At 45.5% G+C, this 20,025-nt stretch overlaps 1 protein-coding gene across 3 annotated transcripts in view; it reads right to left on the bottom strand.

The window, feature by feature from the left end:
- The window catches only part of abcf3 (ATP-binding cassette, sub-family F (GCN20), member 3), a 252,315-nt gene that overhangs the window by 216,993 nt on the left and 15,297 nt on the right, over window positions 1-20,025 (bottom strand). For all 3 annotated transcript variants that reach the window (XM_072254865.1, XM_072254867.1, XM_072254866.1), the window contains exon 4: window positions 4,018-4,073. In XM_072254865.1, the coding sequence (XP_072110966.1) occupies window positions 4,018-4,073 (56 nt within the window). The remainder of the gene's footprint in view (window positions 1-4,017; window positions 4,074-20,025) is intronic.

The raw sequence follows: 20,025 nt of genomic DNA, 5'->3' as shown, positions 1-20,025 counted from the left end.
TGGTGGGCCTTCTTGGCAGTGAACTCTGCTTGGTTGGACCAAGTCAGGTCATTCGTGATATTGACCCCGAGGAACTTAAAGCTTTTGACCTGTTCCACTTGCACAACACTGATGTAAATTGGGTCGTGCGGTCTGCTACTCCCTCTGAAGTCAACAACCAATTCCATCATCTTTCTGACGTTGAGGGATGGGTTATTGTCTTCGCACCATGCCACCAGGTTCTTAATTTCCTCTCTGTACTCCAACTCATCATTACTCGAGATACGGCCTACAATTGTGGTGTCATCAGCAAAGTTATATATTGAGTTTGATGGAAACTTGGCCACACAATCATGGGTGTACAGTGAGTACAGCAGGGGGCTGAGTACACAGTCTTGTGGGGCACCAGTGCTCAGAGTGATTGTAGAGGAGAGCTTGTCCCCTATTTTTACAGGCTGGGTCCTGTCTGTGAGGAAGTTGAAGATCCAACTGCAGATCTGAGTGCTAAGGCCCAGGTTCTGGAGCTTAGGAATCAGTTTATTTGGAATGATGGTATTAAAGGCAGAGCTGCAGTCAATGAAAAGGAGCCTTACGTATGCGTCTTTATTCTCCAGGTGCTCTAGGGAGGAATGTAGGGCCAGAGAGATGGCATCTGCCGTTTACCTGTTGCTCCAGTAGGCGAATTGCAAAGCGTCGAGGTTGACCGGTAGGCTGTGGTTGATGTGTGCCATAACCAATCTCTCCAAGCACTTCATAGCAATTGATGTCAGAGCCACAGGTCGATAGTCATTCAGGCATGCCACCTTGCTCTTCTTCGGCACTGGGGTTATCGTTGCCTTCTTAAAACACGAGGGGATCTTAGACTGAAGCAAGGAGCAGTTGAAGATGTCAGCAAACACTCCAGCTAGCTCGCTTGCACAGGCCCGGAGAACCCATCCCGGGACGCCATCTGGACCAGTCGCCTTCCTTGGATTTATCTTCAGGAAGGTCTTTCTAACGTCCTCCTCGGTGACAATGAATCTCAATGCCACCAGGTCCTGTTCATCCAGACGGAGCGGGACACTCTTCTTCTGTTTGAATCTTGCATAGAATACGTTAAGTTCGTCAGGAAGAGAAGCGCCACAGTTATTGATATTCTCAGCCTCTTCTTTGCGCCCAGTGATCTCATTTAGACCCTGCCATAGTCTACTGGCATCCCTCTGGTTAGCCTGGGCTTCAAACTTGGCTCAATATTGGCTCTTGGCACCCTTAATGGCTTTCCGGAATTCACACCTGTATTCCGTGTAGCGACTGGTATCCCCGGATCTAAAAGCTGCAGCTCTAGCCTTTAAAAGGGACTTGACTTCATAATTCATCCAAGGTTTCCTGTTAGAGAATAGAGTCCTCCGTACATTTCCAAATAAAGTTCGTGACAGCTGAGGCATGCCCATCAAGGTTAGCTGCCGAGTCCTTGAATACTAACCAGTCCACTGATTCAAAGCAGTCACGGAGGACCTCATCCGTTTCCTCCATCCAATGCGACACTACTTTTGACACCGTGACCTCCCGCTTCAGTTTCTGTTTGTAAGCCAGGAGGAGGAGTACAGCCTGATGGTCTGATTTTCCGAAGTGAGGTCATGGGACAGAACGGTAGGCGTCCTTGACTGCTGTGTAGCAGTGGTCAAGTATATTCGGGCCTCTAGTGGGGCAGGAGACATGTTGGTATAACTTTGGCAGCGCCTTTCTGAGGTTGGCCTGGTTAAAGGAAAACCCCAAGGCATTCTTCAATTATGTGTAGAAAAAAAGGATGACAGGAGTGAAGCTGTTGGAAAAGATTCTTAGAGATAGGATCTATGGGCACTTAGAGAAACATAGTCTGATCAGGGACATTCAGCATGGCTTTGTGAAGGGCAGATCGTGTCTAACAAGCCTGATAGAGTTCTTTGAGGAGGTGACCAGGCATATAGATGAGGGTAGTGCAGTGGATGTGATCTATATGGATTTTAGTAAGGCATTTGACAAGGTTCTACACAGTAGGCTTATTCAGAAAGTCAGAAGGCATCGGATCCAGGGAAGTTTGGCCAGGTGGATTCAGAATTGGCTTGCCTGCAGAAAGCAAAGGGTCGTGGTGGAGGGAGTACATTCAGATTGGAGGGTTGTGACTAATGGTGTCCCACAAGGATCGGTTCTGGGACCTCCACTTTTCGTGATTTTTATTAACGACCTGGATGTGGGGGTAAAAGGGTGGGATGGCAAGTTTGCAGACGACATAAAGGTTGGTGGTGGTGTGGATAGTGTAGAGAATTGTCGAAGATTGCAGGGAGACATTTTTAGGATGCAGAAGTGCGTTGAGAAGTGGCAGATGGAGTTCAACCCGGAGAAGTGTGAGGTGGTACACTTTAGAAGGACAAACTCCAAGACAAAGTACAAAGTAAATGGCAGGATACTTGGTAGTGTGGAGGAGCAGAGGGATCTCGGGGTACATGTCCACAGATCCCTGAAAGTTGCCTCACAGGTGGATAGGGTAGTTAAGAAAGCTTATGGGGTGTTAGCTTTCATAAGTCGAGCGATAGAGTTTAAGAGTCGCGATGTAATGATGCAACTCTATAAAACCCTGGTTTGGTCACACCTGGAGTACTGTGTCCAGTTCTGGTCGCCTCACTATAGGAAGGATGTGGAAGCATTGGAAAGGGTACAGAGGAGATTTACCAGGATGCTGCCTGGTTTAGAGAGTATGCATTATATCAGAGATTAAGGGAGCTAGGGCTTTACTCTTTGGAGAGGAGGAGGATGAGAGGAGGCATGATAGAGGTGTACAAGATAATAAGAGGAATAGATGGAGTGGAAAGCCAGCGCCTCTTCCCCAGGGCACCACTGCTCAATACAAGAGGATATGGCTTTAAGGTAAGGGGTGGGAAGTTCAAGGGGGATATTAGAGGAAGGTTTTTTACTCAGAGAGTGGTTGGTGCATGGAATGTGCTGCCTGAGTCAGTGGTGGAGGCAGATACACTAGTGAAGTTTAAGGGACTACTATACAGGTTAATGGAGGAATTTAAGGCGGGGGCTTATATGGGAGGCAGGGTTTGAGGGTCGGCACAACATTGTGGGCCGAAGGGCCTGTACTGTGCTGTACTATTCTATGTTCTATTTAAGAATAAAGCCACCCTATCCAATCTTTTGTTATAACCACAGCCTTCCATTCCAGACAACATCCTAGTGAATCTCTTCTGCATTCTCTCTCTCTATTGTTACCACATCCTTCCTGTGCTGTGGAGACAAGAAATGCACACAACATTCCAAGTGTGGTCTAAGCAAAGTTTTGTACAGCTACAATATGTTGACAACTGAGTATATCTGATGTATGACCTCCCCACAAGAACCAGTAGAGCTGGTGTGTGCAAACATTACCCTCTTGAGAGTACGGGTGGACCGTGGAGAGCATTCTGACTGGTTGCATCACCGTCTGGTAGGAAGGGACCACTGCACAGGAATGAAAAAACCTGTAGGAAGTTGTAAACTCAGCCAGCTCCATCATTGGCACCAGCCTCCCCAGTATCTAGGACAGGCGATGTCACAAAAAGACAGCACCATTATTACGGACCACTGTGACCCAGGAAATGCCTTCTACTTATTGATATCATCAAGGAAGAGGTACAGGAGCCTACAGACACACACTCAAAATTTTAGGATCAGATTATTCCTCAACGTCATCATATTTCTGAATGGACAATGAACCCCTGCATACTAATTCACTACATTTGTTCTTGTTTTTGCAGGTATTGTGTGTGTGTGTGTGTGTGTGTGTGTGTGTGTGTGTGTGTGTGTGTGTGTGTGTGTGTGTGGAAAAAGTATATATATCCACATACATACACACACACACATATATCCACACACATATACATAGATATATTTTATTATAACTTATAGTTTCTTATTATGTATTGCAATGCACTGCTGCTGCAAAACAACAAACCTCATGACATATGCCAGTGATACTAAGCCTCATTCTGATTCTAATCCAATGCAAGTCCATTAAGTCGGAAGATTCTTTTGACTCACCGTGCCCATATCCCTTCTCATCATCCAGATTCCTTTGACATCTTCTGTTTTGTAGTCTGCGTGTAGTGCACAATAAAAATAAATCAGTACATCTTTCTCTCAAGATTGAAGATTATTAAATGTCATGTACAGTTCACAAGTGCAAAGAAGAAAAAAACAACTGTTACTCTGGATCCAATGAAGCACACAAAACACACAATAGATAGAGAACACAATAATTAAAAAACACAATAGTTAAGACAATATATACACACACACATACATACACACATATACACACACACACCCATACATAAAATGATTGTACATCCACAAAGTGATGCTAGGCACAGGAGTGTCTGCACAAAAGGTGACTGACAGGAACTGATAGTGCTGGATAGGGGTGGGAAGGGTGAGTTAGTGGATGGAGGTGTTGATCAGCCTTATTGCATAGGGAAAGTAACTGTTTTTGAGACTGGTGATCCTGATGTGGATGCTACGTAGCCTACTCTCTAATGGGAGTGGGACAAACAGTCCAGGAGGAGGGTGGCTGGGATCCTTCATGATACTGTCAGCCTTTTCCGATACCTTTCTATATATATATGACCTTGATGGAGGGTTGGCTACTGCCAGTGATGCGTTGGGCAGTTTTCACTACCACACAGTGATGCAGCTACAAGGTCTCTGCCACAGTGCAGTTTCCATACCACATAGTGACGCAGCTTGTTCAGATGCTCCCTACTGCACACCAATAGAATGTCCTGAGTATAAATGTGCATTGTTCGTAGCTCTGATATACTTTAACCAAGTTGCTTCACACTCTAGCTGAACAAACCAGTATTCAAAGTTCATGTGGAAGTTGCAGTAAAGCAAGGGTTAAAGACAACATCCAGCCAAGATTGACTGAGGCAGTGTGTAGTCAACCAAGCCAAGGGAGACCTTTGACTGGGGCATCTGAAGTGAGGCCTTTTCTAGAAAGATCTTTGAAGAACATAGCTTCCATTTACACAGTAGGGGTGCTGGAGAAAGACAATATAGGAATAACAGAAGATGTGACTAACTCAGCAATGAAGAGACAATTATTTTACTAACTTCAAAGTATCATCAGTTGCCAGCTTGCAATTATTGATTTTTAACATCTCCGTTCTGAATGGCAAATGATCTTGTAAGCACGGAATTGAAACATGCATAATTTACAAAATGGTCAATAACCATAACAGATAAGCGAACTCAGTATATAAAAACAGCTATTTTCTGTCCTGACTTCAGAACGGTGTGGGGACAGGGGCCATGGAGCTCTCCTGTGCATGAAGTGTGGTTGAGTCATAAGTGTGCGTGTGTTCTGAGTCCAGTTATTTTATTATCGGCAACAATACCACTAAGGTAAGAAATAAAAGACAGTTTCCAGATCAGTTCATCTCTACATCGAAGGTGTCAAGTGTTGTTGGGATCTGCTGGGGTCATCTACCGTATCTGGTGCTCCCAGAGTGGCCTCCCGTATATCGGTGAGATCTGACATAGACTGAGACCTGACTTCGTCCAGCACCTTCCCTCTATCTGCCACAAAAAGTGGGATCTTTCAGTAGCCATCAATTTCAATTCTACTTCCCATTCCAACATGTCTGTCCATCGCCTCCTCTACTGCCCACGATGAGGCCACAGTCAGGATGGAGAAGCAACACCTTTGTTCCATCTGGGTAGCTTCCAAATTGACAGAATGAACATTAATTTTCTGAACTTCTGGTCATTGTTCCCCTTCCTCTCCTTTACCATTCCCCATTGCTGACTCCCTCTCTCATCTTATCTCCTCACCTGCCCATCGCCCCCCCCGATGCTCTGACCCCTTCCCTTTCTTCTAGGGTCTTCTATCCTCTCTGATCAGATCCTCTCTTCTCTAGCCCTTTATCTCTCATCAATCAACTTTTCAGCTCTTTACTTCACCCCCTTCCCCTCTCCCAGTTTCACCAGCCACCTCGCACTTCTTCTACTCCTCCCCGCACCTTCTTACTCTCACTTCTCCCTTTGCTTTCCAGTCCTGACGAAGGGTCTGAAATATTGACTGTTTACTCTTTTCTATAAATGCTCCCTCACCTGCTGAGTTCCTCCAGCATTTTGTGTGTGGTTCCTTTTGTTTTCTGCTCAATAACAGGACTGTTCAAGAGTAAATAATCACAAACACTTTCAAAAGCAAAATAAAAATGAAACATTTTACTTCCCGTTTGTGGTTCACTCAGAGTAGTACAGAGGAATACAGGAATAAAATTAGACTATTCAGCAGGAAATAGTCTACATTTCAGAGGCCCATTACCTTTCAAGAAGTGAAAACTAGATGCTGTTTGAGCCAAGTCTTCCCCAGTTTCAAAGTCAAAGTAAATTTAACCATATACAGTGGATTCCAGTTCATTGGACCATCGGATAATACACCCAATGATTCCAGGAACATCACTGAAGATGTGTCCAGAAGCATCAGTAGATGTATGGACACAGCTTAGACCCTGAGTTCATCAGTGACAACCACGAAAGACTGGGTGATAACCGTGAAAAGAGTGGTGATGACTGCAGAGTCAGTGACAGCCCGGAGAGACGGCATCCGGGGCAGAACGGGCTGGCAACCCGATCTGTGTCCTCCGACAGGAGGCCCCCACAAAAGCTACGATGAATCTAAGGGAAAGATACCCCCAGGGGTGCCGGGGGGTGGGGAAGCACCCCAGTCGAACAGACATAATGGCATCAGACCCAGGAAATGAACAAATGACGATGAGGAAGCAGTATGCATGTGGCAAAATCTGCAAGAACGGTCGCGGCTTGAAGATCCACCAAGCGAGGATGAAGTGTTTGGCGGGAGCAGGAGCAGCACAACGCGTAGGTAACCAACCTGGTGAGACGAAGGAGGGACCAGGCCCACAGTCACCCCATAGTGCCCGGAATCTCGAAGTGTTGCAAACTAATCCCTCTAACGTGAAGTCTAAGAGGAGGTGGATCAAATTGCCTGCAGCTAACATGACTTCACTGTGGAAGCAGTTTGATGAAGATGTTAACCAAATTCTGGAGGCAACGGCGAAGGGAGGGGTTAATAGGAAGCTGCAAGCCATGACAACAATTATTGTCAGTGATGGAGAGCGAGGTGTCTCCCAGTGGAGGTTGGTTGTAGGGGATTTGCAGCCCGTTCCTTAGTTAGAGCCTTCAACATTTTGGGCATCGAGGGAGAGCCATCCGCAGTACCGCCGATGCGGCAGAGAGGGCCTCAAGATGGCTGTGGCTCAAAAGAGGGGAGCCATGGAGTCCTAAGTAGCTAGCCATCTGGACACAAGCTTGGGTCTGATCAGCCCCGGCTGGGTCACCTGGAGGAGGTTGTCTGATGTTGAAAGACCCGAAACACCCGATGATTCCAGGAACATCACTGAAGATGTGTCCGGAAGCATCAGTAGATGTATGTACACAGCAGTGATATAATTTGTTCTGTATTTCATTTAAATACATAATTTGTTACTCAATTAATTGGTTGTTCAACTTTTTTATACCATTTTAGCTATTTCCATTAAACTTTGACTAATTGGGGTAGCCTCTTAATTGGGCCAAAATGTACTGGTTCTGGCGTGTCCCAATTAACCTGAATTTGCTGCACCACCTCAGGATTTACCTTCTTGCACATATTTGTAGGAAAATTTAAAAAAAAGCAACAGAATTTATTATTAAAATATGTACTTGGTACCGCATTCTACCTTAAGATTAATTTTTTTCCAGGCATTTAAGGGAAAATAAAGAAATACAATAAGACTTGTGAAAATCTATAGATAGATAATGAATGACAAAACCAATGTGCAAAAGACAAATTATGTGAATACAAAAGCATGTTTATTTCACATTTATATAATCTGCAGAACTTTCTTTACCTACAATATGAGGTAATATGTTTCAATAAGAACTCAATGCACTGAGATTTCTCTACTTTTATACTCCCTTCATATAAAGCAGGGGTCTCCAACATTTTTTGCACCGCAAACCAGTTTAACATTGACAATATTCTTGCGGACCAGCCGACCGGGGGTGGGGGGGCATAATCACGACTGGTATACAGGTGATAAGTCAACTGTAAGTCACTTATCAGTGGCTAGTACACTCAATTTCATTTCTAAAAGGGTTTATCTAATGAATTTAATATTAAACACACAGCGTATATTTTCCTTGCATGAATATAGTGATAAGTCAATTACAAGTGTACGGGGTCTTTCTTTTGTTACATTTAAAATGGCGATTTTGTTATGTTAATCTGTGGAATGCGGCTTTGTTGTGTTTTAACGCTGCAGAGAGTTTGCGCTAGCAGTTTGTTTTACTTTAAATGAGATAACCAGGTTCTATCAGCCAATGGGTGGTTATGTATCGTTTTGTTTTCGGATGCCATGCTGTATGATATGACTGTGGACTGAGTTTTGGCGGGGAGTCGGGAGGAGAGACGAGGAGGAGGGCGGACGTGCGGAGAGGTTCCGGTCGATCACTTCGGGTGGTCCCGAGCCGTGGGACGACGGAATTTGGGTGGTCGTCTGACGTCGAATTTGAGCTCCAATGGTAGCGCGCGAAGAACTTGGACTTTGATAAGTGTTGGCGCCTTTTTTTTTCCCATTACTTTCCTCTCCGTATCAAATGTATATTAATGCCCTAGAATGAGTAATATCTATAAAGTGTATGTGTTAAAATTTACTGGGTGTGCTGGCTGATGATTGATGTTTGTGATTGATTCGGGCGACGATTGACCCTGAGGGGACTGTTGAAGCAGGTGCTGGGCGGGATTTCCCCTAGACATTCACGAGCCAATATAATGGAACGTTACACAAGTCATAAGGGGGATTCTTATGTCTAGTCTATTCCGCAATTTAGTTTTCATTGCATTCATTGCAGAAAACTCCACTTCGCAGCAATATGATGTTGGAAATGGAAGCAACGTTTTCAGTGCATTCGTGGCTATCTCAGGATATTCAGCCTTGACTTTGATCCAGAATGCCAGCAGAGATGTTATGTCAAACATACTTTTCAGCCCGCCGTCATTTGCAAGCTCGAGGAGTTGACCTTCTTCCTACACTGACATGGATGATTCACCGGGAACATTCATAAATGGGTCACGGACCTATTCCTTTGCACATCTTGGGTCATTTGCGGTTGGAAAGTAACGCTCGAATTCTGTCGACAGCGAAGATAGGAGTTCGCACACCAGCTGTGAGGCTCAGTCTCTCCCAAGTTCCCAGCTAATGCTGGGAACATGTCAAATATGCCACTGTCCACTCACCATCCCCACAGTTCATTGAGCAGGTTGAAGATATCACACAGATAATCAAGTTTTGCTATCCACTCCTCGTCACTGAAGTGTGCTGCCAGTGGTGACTTTTTTCTTGAAAGAAATCTCTGTAGCTGCTCTCTTAACTCAAAAACGCTGGCCAGGGCTCTCCCCCTTGATAGCCACCTGCCTTCAGTGTGTAAGAGAAGGCGTTTGTGCTCTGCATCCATTTCCTCGCAAAGCTACACAAACAGACATGAGTTAAGGGCTTTTGCTTTGATGTGATTGATAACTTCAACAACGTCACTCAATACGCTGTTAAGATCAGGTGAGATTTTTCGGCTAGCCAGTATTTCCCTGTGTGTGACACAGTGTGTAGACTGGCATTCAGGAGCAACCTCTTTGACTCGGGTAGTGAAACCAGACTCGTTAAGCCGTTCCAACAGCTGTGCTTCGATGTCCTCCGCTATGTCATCCATTCTCCTTGAAACTGTGGTAGCTGGAAGAGAAACCTGTGCCATCTTGTTAGCTGCAGCTTCTCCCAACAGTTCACGGCACATGTCCTTGGCAGCAGGCAGAATCAATTCTTCACCAACAGTGAAAGGCTTCTTAGCCTTAGCAATACCGCTAGCCACTAAGTACGACGCTCTCAGAGCAGCAGCATTTGTGGAGGTGGTGGCTCTCAGCACTTGCTTCTGTCCTGCTCGCTCCTGTTTTAGGGTAAGATGGCGTGGGTAACTGGCGACTCTGCACATGCCCTCCCGAGCAAACTGCCCTCTACACTATCCTATACCTAAGAAACCCTTCTAAACCTCCAATCTGCTACATCTAGCAAGATCAACAACACCCTGGTGAAGCTACTAACCCAGCTGGAGATCACCGCGCCAGAATTGCTTCTTAAACTCTGGACCGCACCTGGATCCGACCAGCGAGGCCTGGTCCGAGGCTCACCACGTTTCCGGAGACCCGCGGTCTGCTACCGTGCCAGACCGCTTGGAGACGCGGCCCATTCCGACCAGCACCTCTCTGGAGCAGATGACCATACAGAAATGACACTGGAGACCTCAAGGTGCCCCAGACGCTTCCCCGGAGCAACCACCGTAAAGCCCTGTTGGTGGCCATCCACAGCTGCTGGAAGTGAGGCCTCTGCCAACGACCTCGGAAATTGAGCCCGAGGCCCGACTGGAGCGGAGGGCTCCGCAACTGTGACTCAGCTTACGGACTTGTTTCAGCCAGGAGCCCGGCCCTCCGGGATAAGTGTCCGCTTCGGGGCCCGACCCAATCGACAGCCCAGGAAGTGGCAGTGGAGCCTCCACCATCACTCGGCCCGACCTGGAGCGCCCGACGACGTGACCTGCCGATCGATCCCCACGGGACGCGTCCACCAACCTCAAAGAACTGACAACAACACACTGCATCGATGGAAACCTGGAAAGATGCACTATTTACTGAGAAAGTGTGGGAAAAGAGCTGAGCTGCTGATCAGATTGAAGCTGAGGGGCTTCAGGGTCCCTATGCCCACCATTCTATTAGCTAACGTGCAAGCCATAGAGAACAAGGTGGATGATGTTAAAGGGAGACTCACCTACTGAAGGGAAATGAAGAACTGCTGTGTATTCTGCTTCACCGAGACCTGGCTTTCCCCTGCCACCCCTGACTGTGCCATCCAACCGGAGGGATTTTCGATCCATCAGATGGACCGCACGGCATCTTTGGGCAAGACAAGGGGAAGTGGTGTCTGCCGACTGATCAACACTGCGTGGTGCTCGAACACAGTGGCACTGACAAGCTCCTGCAGCCCGGACCTGGAACACCTGTCGGTGAAGTGCCTGCCACGGGAATTCACCTCGGTCATACTGACAGCGGTCTACATTCCCCCCAAGGCGGATGTGGAGTATGCTCTGAACATACTGTATGCCAACATCAGTGAACTTGAGACCAGATATCTGGAGGCTTTGCTCATTACAGACGGGGACTTTAACCAGGCCAACCTCAGAAAGATGCTACCAAGGTTATACTAACATGTCTCCTGCCCCACTAGAGGCTCGAATATACTTGACCACTGCTACACAGCAGCCAAGGATGCCTACTGTTCCGTCCCACGACCTCACTTTGGAAAATTGGACCATCAGGCCGTACTCCTCCTCCTGGCTTACAAACAGAAACTGAAGCGGGAGGACACAATGACAAAAGTAGAGTTGCGTTGGATGGAGGAAACGGATGAGGTCCTCCGTGACTGCTTTGAATCGGTGGACTGGTTAGTATTCAAGAACTCGGCAGCTAACCTTGATGAGTATGCCTCAGCTGTCACGGACTTTATTTCAAAAGAATGGAGGACTGTGTGTCTTGCAAGATGAACCGGGTATTTCCTAACCAGAAACCTTGGATGAATTATGAGGTCAAGTCCCTTTTTTAAGCCTAGAGCTGTGGCTTTTAAGTCCGGGGATACGAGCCGCTACACGGAATCCAGGCGTGAACTCTGGAAAGCCATTACGGGCGCCAAGAGGCAATATCAAGCCAAGTTGGAAGCCCAGGATAACCAGAGGGATGCCAGTAGACCATGGCAGGGTCTAAATGAGATCACTGGGCGCAAAGAAAAGGCTGGGAATATCAATGAATGTGGCGCTTCTCTTCCTGACAAACTTAATGTATTCTACGCAAGATTCGAACAGAAGAGGAGTGTCCCGCTCCCTCCGGATGAACTGGACCTGGTGGTATCGAGATTCATTGTCACCGAGGAGGACATTAGAAGGGCCTTCCTAAAGATAAATCCAAGGAAGGTGACAGGCCCAGATGGTGTCCCGGAACGGGTTCTCTGGGCCTGTGCAAGCGAGCTAGCTGGAGTGTTTGCTGATATCTTCAACTGCTCCATGCTTCAGTCTATGATCCCCTCGTGTTTTAAGAAGGCAACGATAACCCCAGTGCCGAAGAAGAGCAAGGTGGTATGCCTGAATGACTATCGACCTGTGGCTCTGACATCAATTGCTATGAAGTGCTTTGAACAATTGGTTATGGCACACATCAACCACAGCCTACCAGTCAACCTCGACGCTTTGCAATTCGCCTACCGGAACAACAGGTCAACGGCAGATGCCATCTCTCTGGCCCTACATTCCTCCTTAGAACACCTAGAGAATAAAGACGCATACGTAAGGCTCCTTTTCATTGACTACAGCTATGTCTTTAATACCATCATTCCAAATAAACTGATTCCTAAGCTCCGGAACCTGGGCCTTAGCACTCAGATCTGCAGCTGGATCTTCAACTTCCTGACAGACAGGACCCAGGCTGTAAAAATAGGGGACAAGCTCTCCTCTACAATCATTCTGAGCACCGGTGCCCCACAAGGCTGTGTACTCAGCCCCCTGCTGTACTCACTGTACACCCATGATTGTGTGGCCAAGTTTCCATCAAACTCAACATATAAGTTTGCTGATGACACAACAATTGTAGGCCATATCTCGGGTAATGATGAGTTGGAGTACAGAAAGGAAATTAAGAACCTGGTGGCATGGTGCAAAGACAATAACCTATCCCTCAACATCAGCAAGATGAAGGAATTGGTTGTTGACTTCAGAAGGAGTAGCGGACCGCACCACCCAATTTACATCAGTGGTGCGCAAGTGGAACAGGTTAAAAGCTTTAAGTTCCTCGGGGTCAATATCACAAATGCCCTGACTTGGTCCAACCAAGCAGAGTCCACTGCCAAGAAGGCCCACCAGTGCCTTTACTTCCTGAGAAAACTAAAGAAATTTGGCCTGTCCCCTAAAACCCTCACTAATATTTATAGATGCACCGTAGAAAGCATTCTTCTAGGGTGCGTCACAACCTGGTATGGAAGTTGTCCTGTCAAGACCGGAACAAGCTGCAGAAGATCGTGAACACGGCGCAGCACATCACACAAACCAATCTTCCGTCCTTGGACTCACTTTACACCGCACGCTGTCGGAGCAGTGCTGCCAGGATGATCAAGGACACAACCCACCCAGCCAACACTCTTTTCGTCCCTCTTCCCTCCGGGAGAAGGCTCAGGAGCTTGAAGACTCGTATGTCCAGATTTGGGAATAGCTTCTTTCCAACTGTGATAAGACTGCTGAACGGATCCTGACCCGGATCTGGGCCGTACTCTCCAAATATCCGGACCTGGCTCTCGGTATTTTTGCACTACCTTACTTTCCATTTTTCTACTTTCTATTTATGATTTATAATTTTAATTTTTAATATTTACTAATTTTTACTATTTTTAATATTTTGTAATATTTAGTATTTGTAATCCAGGGAGTGGGAAGCGCAGAATCAAATATCGCTGAGATGATTGTACGTTCTAGTATCAATTGTTTGGCGACAATAAAGTATAAAGAAGATTCACTAGAATGATTCCAGGAATGAGAGGGTTAACATATGAGGAACGTTTGTCTGCTCTTGGACTGTATTCCTTGGAGTTTAAAAGAATGAGGGGGGACCTCATAGAAACATTTCGAATGTTGAAAGGCATGGACAGAGTGGATGTGGCAAAGTTGTTTCCCATGATGGGGGAGTCTAGTACAAGAGGGCATGACTTAAGGATTGAAGGCCACCCATTCAAAACAGAGATGCGAAGAAATTTTTTTAGCCAGAGGGTGGTGAATCTATGGAATTTGTTGCCACGGGCAGCAGTGGAGGTCAAGTCATTGGGTGTATTTAAGGCAGAGATTGATAGGTATCTGAGTAGCCAGGGCATCAAGGGTTATGGTGAGAAGGTGGGGGAGTGGGACTAAATGGGAGATTGGATCAGATCATGATAAAATGGCAGAGCAGACTCAACGGGCCGAATGGCTGACTTCTGCTCCTTTGTCTTATGGTCTTATTTTCTGTTGAAGGAAGCTTCCCTTTTTTTGCAGTCTCGGCCTCAGCTGTCTCTGCGTTATCATCATCGTTAGGCCTTTTATGTGCCCTACCATCTCTTCCAAAGAAACTCTCAAGCGATGTTTGTTTTTTTACTCATCGAGTAGTTGCAGGTTAATGACTGACTGATGACCTCGAGTGCGTTCAAGATCAACAGTGGATGCAACAGAGAATGAGGAAAGGTGCAGTTGACTCATATTGTTTCCTCGCAGCCCAGTAGCACATGCTTTGCGGACCGGTGGTTGGGGACCACTGACATAAAGCACAGATTCCCATTGACCTTCCTGGATCCCAGCTACACCTGCACACATGCTCACAGCTTCATCTACAAGAATCCCTATTTGCTTGTGCTACAGCCATTGTTTTGTCGAACTCCCACCAGGGAGCAGGCTGTGTAGCTTCCATGCCAGGACCACCATACTCAGAAACAATTACTTTCCACAAGCAGTAAGGCTGATCGACACCTCTACATATTAACCCCCAACCACTACGATTTTATCATTTCCTGTCAGTCACCTTATGTACAGACACTCCTGTGCCTAGTGTCACTTTATTAACACACAATCAATGTCTAAAAGTTGTCTTCAGTATTTATATTTATTGTGTTTGACTTTTTTGTGCTATACTGGATCTGGAGAAACAATTATCTATTATTCTCCTTTAGACTTGTGTATACTTTATACTTGTGTACTCGAAGTGATCATAATATGATTGAATTCACATTACAATTTGAGAGGCAGAAGCACAAGTCACAAATATCAGCATCACAATGGAATAAAGGGAATTACAGAGGCATGAGAGAGGAGCTTGCCAAGGTGGATTGGAGGGGGATACTGGTAGGGATAACAGTAGAACAGAGGTGGCTCAAGTTTCTGGGAATAGTTCACAAGGCGCAGGATAGCTATGTCCCACAGAAGTTGTTGTTCTCAAATGGCAGGGCTAGGCACCTGTGGCTGACAAGGAAAGTTAAGGACAGCATAAAAACCAAGGAAAGGGCATATAAGGTAGCAAAAGTGAGTGGGAAGATGGATGACTGGGAAGCTTTTAAAATCCAAAAAAAGGCAACTAAAAAAAAGACTATAAGCAGCAAAAAGATGAAACATGAGGGCAAACTAGCCAATAATATAAAGCAGGATACTAAAAGTTTTTCAGTTATATAAAGGATAAAAAGGAGGTGAGAGTTGATACTGGACCACTGGAAAATGATGTTGGCGAGGGAGTAATGGAGGACAAAGAAATAGCAGATGAACTTAAGAAGTGCTTTGCTTCAGTCTTTACTGTGGAAGACACTAACTGTATGCCAGAGGTCCATGAGAGTTGGAGAGCAGGACTGAGTGCCATTGCTATTACAAAGGAAAAAGTCGGCAAACTGAAAGGTCTTAAGGGGGATAAGTTCCTGGGCCAGATGGACTACATCAGTGGTCCCCAACCTCCGGGCCGTGGACCGATACATTGCTGCGCAGAATGCAGTGGTGCAGCAGTAGTCTGAACGCACCCAGCACATCTTTAAGAAAAAAGCCGAAATAAACAAGCTAATTAATTAGGTGCCACCCGGCACGTAAATGTCAACCCAGATCAGAGGCGATTGCTGATTGCATTACTAAGAACGAGGTTTCGGGGTATTTGGAGTCTAATGATAAAATAAGTCAAAGTCAGCATGGTTTCTGTAGAGGGAAATCTTGCCTGACAAACATGTTGGAATTCAAGGAAGTAGCAAGCAGGGTGGACAAAGGACAGGCAATGAATGTCATTTACTTGGATAGTCAGAAGTAATTTGATAAGGTGCCTCAAATGAGTCTGCTTAAACCAGGTAAAATCACGAGCACATAAGACATACAAGCAGAATTAGGCCATTTGGCCCACTGAATCTGCTCTGCCATTCAATCATGGCTGATCCTTTTTCTCCCCCTCCTCAGCCCCACTCCCGTCTTCCCCCTGTAACCTTTGATGCAGTGCCCAATCAAGAACTTATCAAGCTCTGCCTTAAATATATCCAAAGACCCAGCCTCCACAGCTGCCTGTGATAATATATTCCACAAATTCACCACCCTATGGCTAAAGAAATCCCTCTACATCTCTGTTTTAAATGGACACCCCTCTATCCTGAGGCTATGCCCTCTTGTCCTAGACTCCCCCATCATGGGAAACATCCTTTCCACATCTCCTCAGACTAGGCCTTTCAACATTCGAAAGGTGTCAGAGGTTCCCCGCTCATTCTTCTAAATTCCAGCATGTACAGACCCAGAGCTATCAAACATTCCTCATCTGATAACCCTTTCTTTCCCAGAATCATCCTTGTGGACCTCCTCTGAACCCTCTCCAATGCCAGCACATCTTTTCTAAGATGAGGAGCCCAGAACTGTTCACAATACCCAAGGTGAGGGCTCACCGGTGCCTTATAAACCCTCAGCATCACATCCTGCTCCTGCATTCTCGATCTATTGAAATGAATGCTAACATGGCATTTGCCTTCCTCACCACCGACTCAACCTGCAAACTGAACTTTAGAGTGTTCTGCACAAGGACTCCTAAGTCCCTTTGCATCTCAGAGTTTTGGATTTTCTCCCTGTTTAGAAAATATTCTGCACATGTATTTCTACTACCAAAGTGCATGACCATACATTTTCCACTTTCTTGCTCATTCTCCTAATCTATCTAGGTCCTCCTGCAGACTACCCGTTTCCTAAACGTTACCTGCCTTTCCACCAATCTTCGAATCATCTGCAAGCTTGGCAACAAAGCCACCTACTCCATGATCTGAATCATTGATATACAGCATAAAAAGAAGCCGTCTCAACACTGGCCCCTGCGTAACACCACTTGTCATTGGCAGCCAACCAGAAAAGGATTCTTTTATTCCCAGTCACTGCCTCCGACCAAACACCCAATGCTCTAACCATGCCAGTAACTTTCCTGTTTATAATCCTATGGTGTTACAGGAAATGTATTGGCATAAATAGAGGAATGGCTGACAGGCAGGAGGTAGTAAGTGGAAACAAAAGAGGCCTTTTCTGGTTGGCTGCCAGTGACTAGTGGTGATCCTCAGGGATCAGTATTGAGACCACTACTTTTCATATTGTTTGTCACTGATTTACACAGTGGAATTGATGACTTGTGGCAAAGTTTGTGGATAATACGAAGATAGGTGGATGGGTAGGTAATGCTGAGGAAGCAATGCAATTGCAGCAAGACCTAGACAAATTGGAAGAATGGGCAAAAAAGTGGCAGATGAAATACAGTGTTAGGAAATGTATGATAATGCATTGTGGTGAAAGGAACAATAGTGCAGACTATTATCTAAATGGGGAGAAAATTCAAACATCTGAGGTGCAAAGGGACTTAGGAGTCCTCGTGCAAGACTCCCAGAAGGTTAATTTACAGGTTGAGTCTGTGGTAAAGAAAGCAAATGCAATGTTGGCACTTATTTCAAGGGGAATAGAATACAAAAGCAAGGAGATATTGCTGAGCCTTTATAAGACAACAGTCAGGCTGCACTTGGAGAATTGACAACAGTTTTGGGCCCCTATCTCAGAAAGAGTATATTATCATTGGACAGAGTCCAGAGGAAGTTCACAAGAGTGATTCCAGGAATGAAAGGGCTAACATTGAAGGAGCGTCTGGCAGCCTTGGGTCTGTACTCACTGGAATTTACAAGAATGCAAGGGGCTATCATTGAAACATACTGAAGGTGGATGTGGAGAGGATATTTCCTTTGCTGGGGGCATCCAGAACTAGTAGGCACAGCCTCAAAATTGAGGGGCGGCCTTTTAGAACAAGAAGTAAGGAGGATTTTGTTTTTAGCTAAAGAGTGGTGAATCTGTGGAATGCTCTGCCACAGACTGCGGTGGAGACCAAGTCAGTGGGTATATTTAAAGGAAAGTTCGATTCCCAATTGGTTGGGGCATCAAGGGATATGGTGAGAAAGCAGGTATATGGGGTTGAATGAGATCCAGTATCAGCCATGATGATACGGCAGAGCGGACTCGACAGGCTGAATGGCCTAATTCTGCCCCTATGTCTTATGGTCTAAATGACATTAAATGATCTTGAATCTTGAACTCCTAGACAAATAATCAGCTAGATCAATCTAGCAAACTGAATTTTACTATTTAACACATAATATTCCATTTTTCAAAACTGATTTTTTTATCCCATTGATTTATCAATTTCTGTTTGAATTTCTTCACAACTTTCTTCCCTCCAACTTTTCTACCATCCTTAAAGTTGGAGTTCAGGAAGGGGAAGTTGAGGGAACACATAGTTATCTCATTGAGGGATCAGCAATGGAAAGGGTGAACAGTTTCAAGTTCCTTGGTGTCAACATCTCTGAAGGTGTATCCTGGCCTCCAACATATAGATGCAAAGAAGGCACAACAATGGTTATATTTTATTAGGAGTTTGAGAAGTCTAAAATTTTGACTGGTTGCATCACTATCTGCTATGGAGGGGCCACTGCACAGGATCAGAAAAAGCTGCAGCAAGTTGTAAAGTCATACAGCTCCATCATGGGCCCTAGCCTACCCAGCATCGATGACATCTTCAAATGGCGATGCCTCAAAAAGGCGCATCTATCATGAAGGACATCCATCACCCAGGACATACCCTCTTCTCGTTGCTACCATCAAGGACGTGGAACAAAAGCCTGAAAACACTGTTCAGGAACAGCTTCTTTCCCTCTGCCATCAGATTTCTGAAGGTACAATGAAGCCATGAACATTCCTTCACTATATCTTTTGCTCTAATTTAACCTTTATTAAATAGATTTCTTATTGTAATTTATAGAAACATAGAAAACCTACAGCACAATACAGGTTCTTCGGCCCACAAAGCTGTGCCAAACATGTCCTTACCTTACAAATTACCTCGGGTTACCCATAGCCTTCTGCTTTTCTGAGCTCTATATACCTGTCCAGGAGTCTCTTAAAAGACCCTATCGTATCCGCCTCCACCACCGTCGCCGGCAGCCCATTCCACGCACTCAGCACTCTCTGCGTAAAAAACTTACCCCTGATATCTTCTCTGTACCTACTTCCTAGCATCTTAAAACTATGCCCTCTCATGCTAGCCATTTCAGCCCTGGGAAAAAGCCTCCGACTATCCACATGATCAATGCCTCTCATCATCTTATACACCTCTATCAGGTCACTTCTCATCCTCCGTTGCTCCAAGGAAAAAATGCCAAGTTCACTCAACCTATTCTCATAAGGCATGCTCCCCAATCCAGGCAATATCCTCATAAATCTCCTCTGCACCCTTTCTATGGTTTCGACATCTTTCCTATAGTGAGGCGACCAGAACTGAGCACAGTACTCCAAGTGGGGTCTTACCAGGGTCCTATATAGCAACATTACCTCTCAGCTCCTAAACTCAATCCCATGATTGATGAAGGCCAATGCACTGTATGCCTTCTTAACCACAGAGTCAACCTGCACAGAAGCCTTGAGTGTCCGATGGACTCGGACCCCAAGATCTTTCTGATCCTCCACACTGCCATTACTATTAATACTGTATTCTGTCATATTTGACCTACCAAAATGAACCACCTCACACTTATCTGGGTTGAGTATTTTATTACCCAGTATTGGATGTCAGCTGTCGCAAAACAACTAGTTTTACAACACATGCCAGTGATATTGAACCTGATTCTGATTCTGTACATTTGCCTCCTTCCTCTTGATAATATATGACAAACAGGTTTCACAATGTGGCATTGCACTGTAGTGTAGCAGTCAGTGTAACGCTGTTAAAGCACCAGCAAAAAGGATTCAGTTTCTGCCTCTGTCTGTAGAGTTCATATGCTCTCCCTGTGACCTCCAGGTACTTCAGTTTCCTCCCAAATTCTAATGATGGCACTAGAAAGTTTTCTTGTAGAATTT

This window comes from Mobula birostris, chromosome 4 (genome assembly GCF_030028105.1).
Source record: "Mobula birostris isolate sMobBir1 chromosome 4, sMobBir1.hap1, whole genome shotgun sequence".
In the NCBI taxonomy this organism is placed as follows: domain Eukaryota; kingdom Metazoa; phylum Chordata; class Chondrichthyes; order Myliobatiformes; family Myliobatidae; genus Mobula; species Mobula birostris.
Note: the sequence above shows the minus strand (reverse complement) of the source record. Positions and strands in the feature narration are given on the sequence as shown.